At 38.2% G+C, this 15,834-nt stretch overlaps 2 protein-coding genes across 6 annotated transcripts in view; one reads left to right on the top strand and one right to left on the bottom strand.

The window, feature by feature from the left end:
* The window catches only part of crtc1.L (CREB regulated transcription coactivator 1 L homeolog), a 71,806-nt gene that overhangs the window by 51,796 nt on the left and 4,176 nt on the right, over positions 1-15,834 (bottom strand). For 4 of the 5 annotated variants that reach the window (XM_018256291.2, XM_018256304.2, XM_018256290.2 and 1 more), the window contains exon 2: positions 2,684-2,800. The exons of the other annotated variant lie outside the window; for it this stretch is intronic. In XM_018256291.2, the coding sequence (XP_018111780.1) occupies positions 2,684-2,800 (117 nt within the window). The remainder of the gene's footprint in view (positions 1-2,683; positions 2,801-15,834) is intronic. 5 annotated transcript variants of the gene reach the window in all.
* fkbp8.L (FKBP prolyl isomerase 8 L homeolog) overlaps positions 2,597-15,834 on the top strand; it is a 450,571-nt gene continuing 437,333 nt past the window's right edge. Inside the window, exon 1 of the mRNA XM_041581993.1 lies at positions 2,597-2,691. The gene's annotated coding sequence lies outside the window, so the exon portion shown is untranslated. The remainder of the gene's footprint in view (positions 2,692-15,834) is intronic.

Here is a 15,834-nt window from a genome sequence, read left to right as displayed (position 1 = left end):
TAGAAAGTACTTCTAGCTTACACAGGATCCCAGCTCATTCACAGCAACTGCAGTAGGGGCTAACTGTAATCACATTACCCTTTCTGAAAAAGTCAATTTGAGTACTCCCCACCAATAAAATCCCCCTTCAACTAAACTTATAACAAAATATCAATGTCTTATGTTGTATTGCAGTTTAAAGGAATTGTTCAGTATAAAAATAAAAACTGGGTAAATAGATTTAGGCTAAATTAGAATAGGCTGTGCAAAATAAAAAATGTTTTCAATATAGTTAGTTAGCCAAAAATGTAATCTATAAAGGCTTGACATCGCTGTATGTCTAACATAATAGCTAGAACCCAACTAACTATATTAGAAACATTTTTTATTTTGCACAGCCTTTTTAACCAGCATTCATTTTTACACTGAACTGTTCCTTTAAAAAGGCACCTTTCTTGGAATACTCCACTTCTGTTTTTTGCACTGCCCTCAATAGTGTTCTCTGCCCTTGGCAGAATTCTTGTAAGCCTGTATTCCATGTTGGGGTTGCCAACCAGGGCAAGGGGAAGGGAGGAGGAGAATTAAGTGCATTCAATCTAAAATTTGCCAGATAAGGGCTTACAGAAAGGTAAGACTGGTTCCTATGAGATAATTACACATAGTGGCCCTTCAGATACTGCATTATATTTAGAAGTCTTCACTTTTCCTTTATAAATATCTTCTTTTTCTATGAAAGCCAAGCAGAAGACAGTGAAAGAAAAAAGCAGTAACTGGGGTAAGAGATGGGCTTCTTTATTCAGAACTGACTTACCAGATTTAAAGGGGTGGTTCCCCTTTAAAGAAGAAGGAAAGTTAAACTAAGAAGTAGGCTAGAACATTATGTTTTGAGCTTCTGTACCAGCCCCAAGCAACCACAGCCCTTTAACAATAAAGATCTGTGTTTCCATAGATGCCCCAGTAACTCCCCATCTTCTTTTCTGCTGATTCACTGCACATGCTCTGTGCTGCTGTCAGTTACTGAGCTTAGGGACCCACTCACAATATACAGTACACATAGAATAGAAATGTCACAGTATAAGGCTAATTAGTAATTAATATGGATAATTATTACATGGCAACACATAAACCAGTGCAATTAGCATCAGAATTTAATAATCAGTTCTGTAGCATCAGTTTATATTACTGGCCAACCTCATTTTCAGATTGATAATTTGTGATGACCCCTTAGTTTAGCTTCTCAACAGCTGCTCAGAGCCCACTGAGCATGTGAGTGTCACAGACACTTTCCAAGATGGTGACCCCCTGTGACAAGTTTGAAGTCCTGGATCATTGCTGCTATTGACAAGCTGAAACTTTAGGCTGGTGCAATAAGTGCAGTATATAAAACATGGCATTTTAACCCTGTTAATTTTTAGAGTTTAGTTCTCCTTTAAGTTAACTTTTCGTATGTTATAGAATGACCAAATCTGAGCAACTTTTCAGATGGTCTTCACTATTCATTTTTTATAGCTTTTCAATTATTTTCACTCTTTTTGCTTTCAAATGGGGGTCACTGACCCCATCTGAAAAACAAATGCTCTGTATGGCTTCACATTTATTTATACTATACTTTTTATTACTCATCTTTCTATTCATACCCTTCCCTATTAATTTTCCATCCCTTGTTAATATCAGTGCTTGGTTGCTAGGTTAATTTGGATCCTAGCAACCACACTGCTGAAACTGCCAACTGGATAGCTGCTGAATATAAAGCTAAATAACTCAAAAGCAACAAATAAAAAAAAAATAAAACCAATTGAAAATTGTATCAGAATATCACTCTCTATATCATACTAAAAGTTAACTCAAAGGTGACCAACCCTTTTAAAACTATGGGCCGACTCCGCTGGTCTCAACCTGCATATTTTTTTTCAAGCTGAGAGAAACTGATCTGCTCCAACTCAAATATGCGAAAGAAAGCATTTTCAGGCCAACGCTCCACCTGTCCATAGGCCAAGATTTATAATAATAACATACAATAAAATATTTGCATTAAGCAAATCATCAGCAAAATACAAATGCAATCTAGTAATTTGCAGAATATAGAAGAGAACAAACTGGTGATATCACAGTTCTGAAGACAACAGTACAATGAAAAACAGAAAGGTTTCCCTTTAACAATTGAAACTAGTTGCACTGTGTGGCTCTTCTAAATGTCCTATAATTTGCATTCAGTAACAAGGATGTCTGCGTATCTTCAATCTCAGGCATAATCTTTCAGCTCTGAATAATGCAAGATGTGCTTGACTTTTGGGTTGGGGATTAAGGTTTACTTGCAGAAGACAAAATAGGCATTATAAAATGTGTTGTTTTATTTATATAAACACATGTAAATAGATTTAAATACATGGATACAATTTTCAGTTTCTTTATAGAACATACACACGACTGTAGAAGACTTTACACTATTTACTTCCTCCTCTAATCTTTATAAAATAAGTGATCGCAAAAACAGATGAATGTGAATATTTGTTTCAAAATAAAAAAAATAATAGCAATACCTAGGCCTGTTCTTTATTACAATTGAATATCTAAATATATTTTCCTCCAATGCAGGGCTCAATATTCTCCCAGTGAGTTTGACAGTGAGGGGGTGAGTGGTCACACTTGAAAGACAAAAAACAAGTCCAGATCCATACACAGACACGCAGGAGAAAATACTCACCTGAAATGGTAGGTCAATGGCACTGTTTCCAATCTGATTCACGTTTGGCAGGGAGCCTCCATAGTACTGCCCACGGCTTTGTCCCAACTGCAAATATTGGGTCTTCTGTAGCTGTAACTAAAAGTGACATACTTATCACTTTAAGTATACGTGATGCATTGAGAATGCTTTATTTCACTGACCCAAACTAGGATAAAAGTATTTTTGTGGTTTAAGTAAATGATCTTGCACTGGCAAAAGGTTAATATACAATACTCAGATATGGTATCTGAGAATATATAGTATTAACTGTAGATACTCATCCTTTTTAAATTTGTGCTGCCAGAGTGCATAGTTTAAATGTTGTATAATAAAAATATAAAGTATTTTCTTAATTCTTAAGTCAGTAATGATGTCACTTTTATGTCACTGAAACTTGTGTATTACCAAAATTGTTTTACCCCTGGTTTAAAATATCTTTATATCAGTGGTGTCCAACTGCCAGGTCTACGTTGTGCAGCCCCTGCATTAAAGTCTTGCTGCTGTGACTGCTTACCTTGTGTAATCTTTAAAGGAGACATTAGACATATATTTAAAAAAAACTAATTTTGTATGCAATAATGAATAATACATGATGTTTTTACTTTTTTTTTTTTTTTTGCTGGTTTTACTTGGGGCTAAAAATTAATATCATCTTCAAAAATGCACCCTTTATTGGAGCTCCATATTGGTCTGTTATGGTCCCTGTCTGAGTGATGTACGGGTCGAGAAAATTTCTCCGCATGCACCCAGCTTCCCTTCACCTTTTATAGACCCGTTCATGACATCACAAAAGGGGCGGCAGGCATGCCCCTATAAAAACTAGGGATGCACCAGATCCAAGATTCGGTTCAAGATTCTGCCTTTTTCAGCAGGATTCGGATTGGGCCGAATCCTTCTGACCGGGCAAATCAAATCTGAATTCTAATTTGCATATGCAAATTAGGGCAGGGAGGGAAATCACTGACTTTTTGTCACAAAACAAGGAAGTGAAAAATGTTTTCCCCTTCCCATCCCTAATTTGCATATGCAAATTTGGATTCAGTTCGGTATTCGGCCGAATCTTTCGCAAAGGATTCGGGGGTTCGGCCGATTCCAAAATATTGGATTCGGTGCATCCCTAATAAAAACGGAAGCCGGAAGTTAGAAGGTCGCAGGCGGGCAGAGCAGGCAGAAAAGACCCACAAATGGAGCAGAGAGGTCGGCCCGAACCAGCCTAACCCGCAGGTATCGGGCCTTCCCCCACATTACTACTGTCCGTGTTTCAAATGAGGGGTGGGCGTGTCCTAACAGTCCCTGCTAGACGCACAGTAGAAGGGGGATAGCCAATCGCAGCCCTGCAGTCAAACAAGTCTTCGGTTACCTAATCAAGTCGGTCTAGCTGCTGATTGGTTCCTATCAATGTGCTAAGTGTCGCTGGCTCCCCTGTACAACCAGAAAATTCAGCAGGCAGGAAGTGGAACATATAGGTAGGGCTAGTTGAGTTTTGGGGTATTTTTCAATAAATCAGCCCCAAACACATTTTTTAAGCACATTCCTTCTATAGTTAGAAGAGTATAATGCACTGGCAGATTCTTGCTTTTACACAATATGTCTCTTTACACCATACTGAGATTAACCACCTCCTGTATTGTTCAGACCTCAGGTTCAGATGGTAAATCCCTGCAATGTCCATCTTTGAGTCACCCTGATAGGTTTCCATCTCCTGTTCTACCTGTCTTGCTCTACACTACCAAGCTGCCTATGTGCGTTGACGTCTCTTTGGTGTTTAATTTTTCACGAGTGAAACAAATCCATTCAGTGAGGACCATCAATTTGCTTTTTTGGTGTGCTACCACCATGAATATGGATGGGGTCTTCCTGTGATAACATGGGTGTGGTTTAAAAAAAAAACAGTGGCCAACAGTGGCTTCCTTAATTGGCCCTCCACCACCTAGGCCAGAAAAATTCCAGCCCTTGTTACAACAGTAGTTGGACAACACTGCTTTATATGTTCATAAACACTTCCGAGGCTTCGAATAGCCTTAGGGCAATGATTTAGAGCAGGGCTGTCCAACTGTCGGCCCACGGGCCACATGCGGCCCGCGACCCTCTTTATGTGGCCCTCCATATCAAAGTCTGCCTGCTGTGTCTGCTCACCATATGTAAGATTTAAAAGGTATCGCTACAGAGATTACCGTATATACTCGAGTATAAGCCGAGTTTTTCAGCATCCAAAATGTGCTGAAAAAGTCTACCTCGGCTTATACTCGGGTCAGCGGGCAGTAGCTGAGATTGCAGTCACTTTTAATCATTCCTATACCAACAGTTCACTTGGGGAGAGACTGCAATATCACACAGCGCCCTCTGTTGGTTATATGAAAGAATATCAGTGCGCCCTCTGTTGGTTATATGAAAGAATAACAGAGACTTCAATATCACACAGCGCCATCTGTTGGTTATATGAAAGAATAACAGTGACTGCAATAGCACACAGCACCCTCTGTTGGTTATATGAAAGAATAACAGTGACTGCAATATCACACAGCACCCTCTGTTGGTTATATGAAAGAATAACAGTGCGCCCTCTGTTGGTTATATGAAAGAATAACAGTGACTGCAATATCACACAGCACCCTCTGTTGGTTATATGAAAGAATAACAGTGCGCCATCTGTTGGTTATATGAAAGAATAACAGTGACTGCAATAACACACAGCACCCTCTGTTGGTTATATGAAAGAATAAAAGTGCGCCCTCTGTTGGTTATATGAAAGAATAACAGTGACTGCAAAATCACACAGCGCCCTCTGTTGGTTATATCAAAGAATAACAGTGACTGCAATATCACACAGCGCCCTCTGTTGGTTATATGAAGGGTTAACATTGATGGCAATATCACACAGCGCCCTCTGTTGGTTATATGAAGGATTAACAGTGATCGCATTATCACACAGCACCCTCTGCACATGGTAGTGGGACAGTGGGACAATGCACACAGCAATCCGTTCTCTCTCAATTTTCTGTCACCATCAATTTAGCAAAGAAGTCCGGTTGATCACTGGGGGGGGTCGATTTGGCGGCATGTGCGCTGCTGGGAGACAGGGCCGTAGTTGTGTCTAGGGTTATACAATAAGGTCAACAAGTTTTCCCAGTTTTCGTAGGTAAAATTAGGTACCCCGGTTTATACTCGGGTCGGTTTATACTCGAGTATATATGGTAACTGGCCCCTGCATTGTTTAAACCTCAAATTAAAACTAATCCCCTGTATTGTTCACACCTGTGATCCACCTCTATTGTTTATATCCTAAAGCCCTGTACTGTTCACACTTATGACCCAGACTGAAACTGCCCACATTGTTCACCTGTTCACACCTTATTCAAAATGCTAATGGGGCACCAGCACTGTGTCACTGTATGTAGAACATCTCAGACGGGTCCTGATTTTTCTGTCTCCTGCTCTGTTATGCCTTCCCTATGCTCCCTGTGTTTGCCATACTCTGCCTGACCTATGATCCCTATGGAACGTAAGTCTGGTATTTGTTCTGTGGGTTTGTTAGCATTTGAAAATTATTGTTAGGGGCCCCTAAGGTGTTTAATCATATGCTGGGGTACTGTATTATACACAGGGAAGGAGGCATATGGATTTAAGGGTATGTCTTAATATGACAACTGTTTCACATGAGTGACATCCCTGCCGGTGCCAGGCCAAGGTAGTTTAACCCTAGGCAAGAGCTTCAATCAGCGCCCCCCTGTCCTGCATTACCATTTCACTCCTTACCATGATGGTTTTTAAATAAAAAAAGCAAGAAAATGTACAACAAGTTTTCATTTATATTACTGCCCCCTGTACCAGCAAGTCCAGCAGACATCCATAATACAGGCCCCCCTGTAACTGTGCCAGGAGACATCCATCATACTGCCCCTCCGTACCTGTACCAGCAAGCCCAGCAGCCATCCATCATACTGCCCCTCGGTACCTGTATCAGCAAGCCCAGGAACTATCCATCATACAGCCCTCTGGCAGCCATCATATTGCCCCCAATCTTTACCTGTGCCAGCACGAGCCAAAAATCTGATCACATCATATTGCCCCCAAGTATTTATGTACCTGTGCCAGCGCCCAGCCCAATCTGTACCTGGCTGTGTCAGCAGGAAGCTTCACACTTTCACAGTAATATAAAGAATGTCTTCAGTTCAGTGCAACTATGCAAGGCTGAGAGCAGCAAGTGCGAGCCACACCAAGTAGGCTGCCAGCTCTCTGCCACCCAACTGCATCAGTGACGTCTGACACGTATATGCACGTCGCGCATACCATGATTACTGAAACAAATTATTAAATAAACGCTTGGAAAAACCCATTAAAAGTGCCCCCTCAATGATGGTGTCCTAGACAGCCGCCTACTCTGCCTACCCCTAGTTCCAGTCCTGTTCCCTACAGTGAGCACCAACCATCTGTTTTTATGGTGTGCTATTAATGTGGACATGGTCTTGCAGTAACATGGGTGTGGTTTAAAGTGGGTGCGGTCTAAAAACACTGGCTTCCGTTATTGGCCCTCCACCATGTGGATTAGAAAAATTCCGGCCCTCTGTACCATATAAATTGGACAGCACTGATTTTGAGTATTTTGTTGCCCAGCTAACTGCAATCTCACCAGACAATAGACAAAATGTTCTGACATGCCCTCATTCATTTCAGAGGCAATTGCCTGGACATGAAGGTGCACGGACAGATAAGGCAATTGTTGCTCAAAACTGTTGTCTGCCCTGCCTGTGGGTCCAGATGATTGCCAGTAAAATGAATGGGGGGGGTCAATTTCAAATGTTTTGTAGGACTAAGGTTCTATTGGTATATTTAGGAGGGAATGATTTAAAAGTCCAGTCAGGCAAACCGGTCTGAATTATATTAGTGTTCAAGAGCATTATATCAATTACTAAGCAAAAAAAATTATTTAACCCAACCCAATGAAGTGTGAAAGTTATAGACAGAGCTCTGTTCATTCATTGGCTGATCAAACCTGCCATGTATGAGTGGCCTTGCCTTTTTTTTTTACCCAAGCAGAAAAATGCATGTAATAAGAAAACAAGATGCCAGCACATAAAAAACTGTAAATGCAATCAAATAAAGACCAATTAATAAGATACAAATGCACCAGACCTATACAAACAAACTGACAAGCACTATGTGTAGGTTGTGTGCAGTTGCCAGTCTGAATAATTATTTGTGTAGTTAAAGGGTCAGCTCACCTTTAAAGTAACTTATAGTATCAAGTTTTGCAGTTGGTCTTCATTTTTTATTTTTGGTGGTTTTTAAATTTATTTTTTTCTTCTGCAACAGGAATTGCAGCAACTATATACTTGATAGGGTCCAATTTACTCTACCAACCACGCAGTGGTTTGAATATAAGACAGGGATATGAAAAGGAGAGGGAAAGAAAAGTAATGCAAATCAACAACAACAGCTATAATACAATTGTAGCTGCACAGAACAAGTTAGTTGGCATCCAGGGTCAGTGACCACCATTCCAAAGTTTAAAAGAGGCAGAAGACAAATAATTACAAAATATAAAAAATGCAGACCAACTGAAACGTTGCACAGAAAACGGTATTCTAGAACATACCACAAGTTAACTACCCCTTCAGTTTTAGCTTAGATGTTGTTTTTGATTATTATTAGAGGAAGAAAATAACTGGCTAAACAAAGATATAGTTCCATGAAAACATAGATTTAAAACACCAAGTAAGTATTATAAGGTTTGGAGAACAGGTATAGGTAGCCAAAGTAGTGAGAAGCAGAGCAGAGAAATGTGTGGTTTGAGAAATGAATCAGCCTGGCAGACCATTCACGACTGTGGTGTCAACCTGAAATCTTCTTCCATCCTTTAAAGAAATGAGGAGGAAGATACAGTGGATCTGTAACACTGATAGCTGAACATTTATAAGTAATGCATTTTTCAATATTTATTCTTCAGTTTATTTATACCATCTGTTCAATATGGCAATTTCAACTGAGCCAAGTAACCTCTAAACTTCAAATATGGTTACAATTTGTTCATAATATAGCAAAAATAAAAACATGAGGAGAATTACGATATTATTCATGTGCAAAGAAATAACGAGAATGGCAAATAGAATGTGTGATGTGGCAAATTGTTCTTGTGATGCAAACATAGCAAAATGGTGACTTGATGTTAGAAAATCCAATGTTAAGGCTTGTGAATCAATTTTAATCAGATTAGAGTCGACAATTAGCTACTATCCTCCAGAACTTTTAGCAACTTGCCTCAAAAGCATACAGAATATTTCTTTGAATGACCATATATTTATATAAAAGCTTTGAAACCTTACACCAAGAAAAATCTGACTGACCTATTGTTCTTTGTTTCCCATAAAAATGTTACCATCACTTAAAGGAGAAGGAAAGTCCTGTTATACTTGAGGGTGCCAAAAGTGAGGCACCCCCAAGTGATTATATTTACTTATCTGACACCCCAGGCTGGAGCTCCTATCAGCAGAAAACTGCACCAGGGTTCTACCAGCAAGCAGCATGGATCGATCATCTTCCGTCTTCTTCTTTCTTCTCGTGGCTGCACATGCGCAGTAGAGCGAAAAGCCAAACTTTAATGAAAAAGCCGGCTATTTCGTTTTACTGCGCATGCGTCAGCCCCAGGAATTTGAAAGAAGAAGCAAGAAGGTGCTCATTGGATAAATCCTGGATGGGTGCAGTTTTCTCCTGATAGGTACAAAGACCTAGGGTGTCAGGTAAATACAATCGATTGGGGTGCCTAACTTTTGTCACCCCCAAGTAAAAATTACTTTCTCCTTTAAACGGAATATCTAGCATCCAAAACACAAATAAGCATTATTTTTACGTTCTGACTGTTGCTTGATTTTATTTTGTGCAAAAACATTTTATGATAAAGAAGGTTTATCAAAAGTTGTGCTGAAAAAATTAATTCAACCTCATGGAAAAAAATCACTCCAAGTGCAGCTCTGTATTTTTAATAATTATTAATGTTCTTTGCGTCTGCATGGCATCATTTTCTCACTCAAAAGTCTTTCATCTCAAAATTGCCCTAATGTTTCAACTGAAATCTTTCCTTCATTCCATTGTCTTAATTCATGATTTAACCCGTCCATCACCATTTCTGAAATTGGCAGACAGAATGAATATAGAAACTAAAAGTGTAATTTCTCTTATATGCCTTGCTTTCAGCTATTTACTTCTACCCAGGATATAATTATTTTTTGATCTTTTTGACTAGAGCAGCTAATGACTACTAATGATGTACAAAATGACAAATTGTTGACGTGATTACCATAACTGACTCCCTCCTTAACAGAACTAAGTCCAGCCCAACGCATTGCAAACACTTATAAATACAAAACAATACCAATTTATACATACAAACAACTCCACCATAGCCAAGCACATTATTAAATTAAAATAGTGCTAAAAATACAATAGGAAGAGACACTATTGAAAAGAGTTTACAGTCTAAAATCTAATCCTAATTCAATTTCTTAAAGGGATACTGACAGCAAAGTTCTGATTTTGGAAGTAACGCAGCAATGACACTCTCAGGATACCTAGGCGAGAGTGGCTGTTGGATGATAAAGCCAGGGTATACAATATTTTCAGAATTACCAGTTTTTTTTTAAAACATCCTACAGAATGGCATGGCAGAAAACAAGAATGTGCTAACTGCTAAACAGTTGGAATTTAACACACAGTGTTAGTTATTTAAATTTATATAATGAATACAATTATATGGAATGGAAAAAAGTGTAAACTCAAGTCAGAATGATATTTCTGTACATACTATTGAGAAAAAAACAACTTTTTTTCAGCAAACATGAGCGTCAGCCCAGGGTCCAAGGTTAGGGATTATATTCATTGGGTGTCCTTTAAGCTGACCAAAAACATTGACCAGTTTATTTTTTCAGGCCCTAGTCAACAATCAGATCTTGGGATGGATTTTTTCCCTGGGCTGATCAATATGTAAACAAGAACAGATAAAACAATGATTATCTGTGTTCAAGTTGGTGTATAACCAGTTGAAGGGCAATAGGTCGCTAAAAAGGTTTTTTTTAGCAGCTACATTTTTGTTTTTATCTTAATGAAGTTTGGTCCAAATAGAACTACTACAAAAGCTTAATACTGAGAATTTTGACCAAGACGAGGAACTCCATTTTCATGTACAGTTTTTAAAGTATTTGCCTTCTGCTTCTGACTCTTTCCAGCTTTCAAATTGGAGTCACTGGCCCCCATCTAAAAAACAAATGCTTCTGTAAAGCTACAGATCTATAGCAACCAGATTGCTGAAACTGCTGAAATAAAAGATAAATAACTCAAAAACCACAAATAATAAAAAATGAAAACCAATAGCAAATTGTCTCAGAATATCACTTTCAACATCATACTAAAACTTAACTCAAATGTGAACAACCCCTTTAATCTCAACTACAATATAACCAATTCTTACTGGTGGCAAAATAATCCTATTGGGTTTAACATTTACATTTTTTAGTAAATTTAAGGTATGAAGATTCAAATTATAGAAAGATATCTTATCTGGAAAAACCAAGGTCTTGAGCATTCTGGATAATAGGTCCCATAACTTAAACTTTCATAATTTCTGAAACTGGGCATGTACTGAATTTCTGTGTTGAAATGTTATTATTTTTCTGGGGTTGCTTTTTAAAATCTTATAAAAAAAAACCCTATCAAAACCTGCAATTGAGGCACATGCAGGCGTTTTATGCTCTAGTGGTTTGTAGACTTGAGACTATAATATCTACTTTTGACTCTCCCAACCATACACAGATTTGATAAAAAAAAAACTGAAGTGAAGACTGAGATCGAACAAACATTTTTCTGCCAACGTGTTTTAATTTCCAGCTATTAACTTCTACCCAGGATAGAATTATTGCCAATAATATTTTTGACTAGAGCAGATAATGCCTAATAATGGTGTGCAAGTGACAAATCGTTGACCTGTGCCGACTAGAACTCGCACTCTCCCAAAAAGAACTGAGTCCAACAAAAACAAAGTCAACCAAACTCCCTTCCATGAAATGAACTCATTTATCAATAATGTTTGTAGGAAAAATTGGAGCGTCAAAGCGTCGCAACAAAATAGAGTGTCAATTCTGATTGTACTGTTGACACTCAGAAAACCTAACTTTATCGAATTTTCACTATAAAAACGAAATATTATCTGATGAAAACCCCGACTTTATTGGATTATCTAGCACAGATCGCAATGTCAAGAAACAACTTCAGGGACATCTGCCATTGACTTCTATATGACCTCAACAGATGGATTATTTTTGAATTCGGATTTTTAGCAGCTTTAGGGTATAATAAATCTCCATTTAAAAATTCAAGTTTTTTTCCCCACAAAAATTTTGAGTTTTCTCCTTTAAAATCTTGACCAGATAAATTTGATGTTTAATAAATGGGCCCCTTAGTGACAGGGTCATTTCCAACCCTTTAGTGATGTGATTGAATCTTTAGGTGTAACGTTCACCTGTGCTTTTCCTCCCATTTTATCAAAGAAATTTGAAACCACTGAAAGCTGAGCGTGGGGTATAAAAAGTTGTCTAATTTTAAGTGTATTGATTTACTGACACATACCTGGGGCTAGGAACGGACAAAGTTGGGCAAAAAAAAACAAAAAAACAGAACCAGGCTGGCAGAGGACAGTTATAATCCTGTAAAACCTAGAGTTCTGCAATATTTATGTAATGCACTTTATTAGCGACAATTTGTATATGTCAAACATAAATTTTTACATATTTGAATACAATTGTTTTAAAAAGGAGGTAGCCATAACTATCATGTTAGGCTTGAGAACCGCTGAGCTGAAAAAACATCATTGCTTAACTTGACTAGACCGAAATCATAGGACTTTTTTTCCAAATGGCTTGATTTTTTTTTTTGAGTTTTTGCCAAAAATTTTCAGATTATCGGGCTAAACCCAGCACAAACCACCATATCTTTAAATTGGGATAGGGACATCTTCCATTGACTTATACATGACCTCGAAAGGTTTGAGAAGGTGGATTTTTGGATTCTGTCTTTTTGCAGCATGGGGGTAAAATAAATCTCGAAGAAAAAAAATTCATTTTACCCCAAACAGCCCAACCAGAAAAATTTAAATTTTAGTAAACACCCTTAAGTGCACAAATTGCAGGAAAAAAGTGCTGAAATTTAAAAAAACAAAACAAAAACATTTCAAAACAAGAATCTAACAACCCATCTTTTACTTTTATGCTGATCTTAGTTTGTTCCACAGACAAGTACAACTTTAAAAAAAGCAAACACCACACAGAAACTACACACAAGACGATTAAATCAGTCAGGACATTTACAGTGAAAATGCATTGAGGCTGCAAGGCAAATGTGTATAATTTAACTGGCAACATGAAAGCAGGATAAGTATACCAAGGCAATGAACAGAGGGCTGCCACAGCATATTATCAGATATGTTTATTAGATTGTACAGAGACATATCTTGTACTATTTGCATTCATGCTGAAGCAACTCTGTGTGCTCCATCTTGTATATAGTTTCTCTATTCAGTTGCCGATGACTGACTTTAAACATACCCCAGGAGCCCACGTCTAAATGTACAGTGAAGCTCGTGTCTGTATTTACCAACAGCAAATTTGTCGCCGGGCGACTAAAGCTCCCCGAATCTTAGTGTGTGCCCTTACCCTTATGCAGGAACAAAATTGGATAATGTTGCAGTAGACTCACATAGCCATAAGCAACTTTCTTATATTTAAAATGGATTGAAAGCTATTAGTAAGCATTTGTGTAATTGAAAGCAGTTACTTGTCTGGCATTTTGCCTAACATTTGCCCCCCCCCCTCCCAATACCACTCAGGTTATATTTTGGCTTACATCCAGAACATCTATGGGGACCTTAAGATACTCTTAGACTGTTAAATACTTGAAGCACAGCACCGGTTTACGTTAAAAATAAAAAAGCCTTTATTCGATACACATGCAAACGATCTGGATAACAGCGACGTTTCAGGCCTATTTGGCCTTTTTCAAGCTGTGCTTCAAATATCTTACAGTATGTGAATGGATGGTGGCCATTAACTGCACTTGCACTGGGAAATTCTTTTTCAAATATAGGGTTAAACTCAGCTGATTCTATCAAGCTTGCAAACTTTCATAACCTGCCAAATTTTGTAAAATAAACATGGTAATTAGGGGGTGTGGTCACAAAATGTATGTGGTCCAAAAAGTTTTGCCATGTTCCATGCGGCAAATCTTTTTGTCCCTCTTTCTATTTCCAAAATGTTGGGAGGTATGGGGTAAGAGTTTGTATGTCACCCACAAATAGGCAGCCCCCGCCAAACATTTTTTTTCCTTTAGGGCCTTGGCAGGCGAGGAGATTTGATGTCTGTGGTAAATCTGCACTATTGCAGGCGACAAATCTCCCAAAAATGCCCTTTACTTAAAATGAAATCACTGCAAGTAAAACACCCACATGTAGGGTTGCCACCTTTTCTGGAAAAAAAATACTGGCTTTCCTGTATATTTTTCATTTTTCCTATTAATAACATTGCGATCAACCATCATTTTTACCGGCCAGGCCGGTAAAATACCGGCCAGGTGGCAACCCTACCCACATGTAGCACAGATTTTCCACGGACAACTAATATCACTGTGTGCCATTCCATAAAAGGACAAGGAAAGCCTGAGTTATTGGGGGGGCAAACTTTCAGCCCCAAGAACAAGATTCAAACACAAGAATTTTCTGGTGCAGTCCACACTGTGTGTACAGTGCCAGGCGGATCACACTCATTCCTGTCAACACACACAAAAGATGGCCGAAAAAATACTTTGCGTGTCACAGGCCCAAGAAATAACCATCCTCCAGAACTACACAGGAGACCATGATTTTAAAATGCAATCACAGGTAAACAAAAAGTTCTTCATTAATTTATATTAAAAAAAAGAAATCGATTTCATTAGGAAATGGAAGTCAATGAAAAGCAACAAAGCACAATAAATGGCAACACTTCTTTTAAACCTATCAACCTAAGAAAAAGCAGAATCATTATGAGAAACTGCAAAGGCTGTAGTATAGGTAAATCTAAAAACATACTAGATATATGGTATAGATATATGGTATATACTAGATATACCATGGACCTGGATGAATGAAAATCTTCATAGTCATATTGCAAAGGCTGTAATCGCTTCCACACATCACAAACATACTTTTTTCAGGCTACACATTTAAGTTAATCAATTTAGTTAGTTGTGCAGAGCAATTACTATTTGTGCTGGTTTGTGCAGGGTAGAAGTTTTTCTGTGGAAGGCACTTTTTACAGTAACAATTCTGCCTATAGACTATAGACTGCCTATAGACTTCCACACACATGAAATGGGAACAAACTCCGCACACAGAAGTTTACTTTCTGTCTCAAAATCCAACAGTGAAGTGCCAAAAAAAAAGTACAGAAGTCTAAGGGCTTTAGATTTTTTAGGTTACATCATAAAAGTTTGCACAAGGTCTTGTAGCCCAAAGGAACTAATAAGCTATGGTTAACTGGGCCTGGTACAAAAGTTAAATTTTTTTCAATATATTACTCCATTTATATAGAAGAAAAAGAAGAAAACCGTTAAACGTGTTAAAAAAAGAAAAAAACTTAAACATAAAGCTAAACCAAGATATAAACAACCTGTACATGAACTACACCTACTGCAGTATAGGCAACCTTGGGCTACCAGTGTGAATTCTATATGAGGAAGCACATAATGAGATGTCAGCCAGAACTACTCTTCACAATGACCATGATTAGGAAACACAATATCACATTGTAAGAAGCAGCTTACCAGGCATGCAATGGCACTGAACCTAAATGGGTTGTTCACCTTCAAAGCTCCTCTTTTGTTCACCTTGCAACACTTGTTTGGTTCAGTTGGTTTCAGGCAGTTCACCAGAAATAAAGACTGTTTCCATTGACTTTATATTTTCAATGTTATTTTCACCATCTAAAGCAGCTCTTGGAAGAGGTGGTTGCCAACCCTCTACATTGATACATTTAGTAGATACATTTCTTATCTTTAGTCCAGCAGGGTCCCAGAGTTTCATTAAAGGCAGCTTGTTAGAATTGATACAAAAG

This window comes from Xenopus laevis, chromosome 1L, assembly GCF_017654675.1.
Source record: "Xenopus laevis strain J_2021 chromosome 1L, Xenopus_laevis_v10.1, whole genome shotgun sequence".
Lineage (NCBI taxonomy): Eukaryota > Metazoa > Chordata > Amphibia > Anura > Pipidae > Xenopus > Xenopus laevis.
The sequence above is the reverse complement of the archived record's forward strand: the minus strand, read 5'-3'. Positions and strand labels throughout refer to the sequence as shown.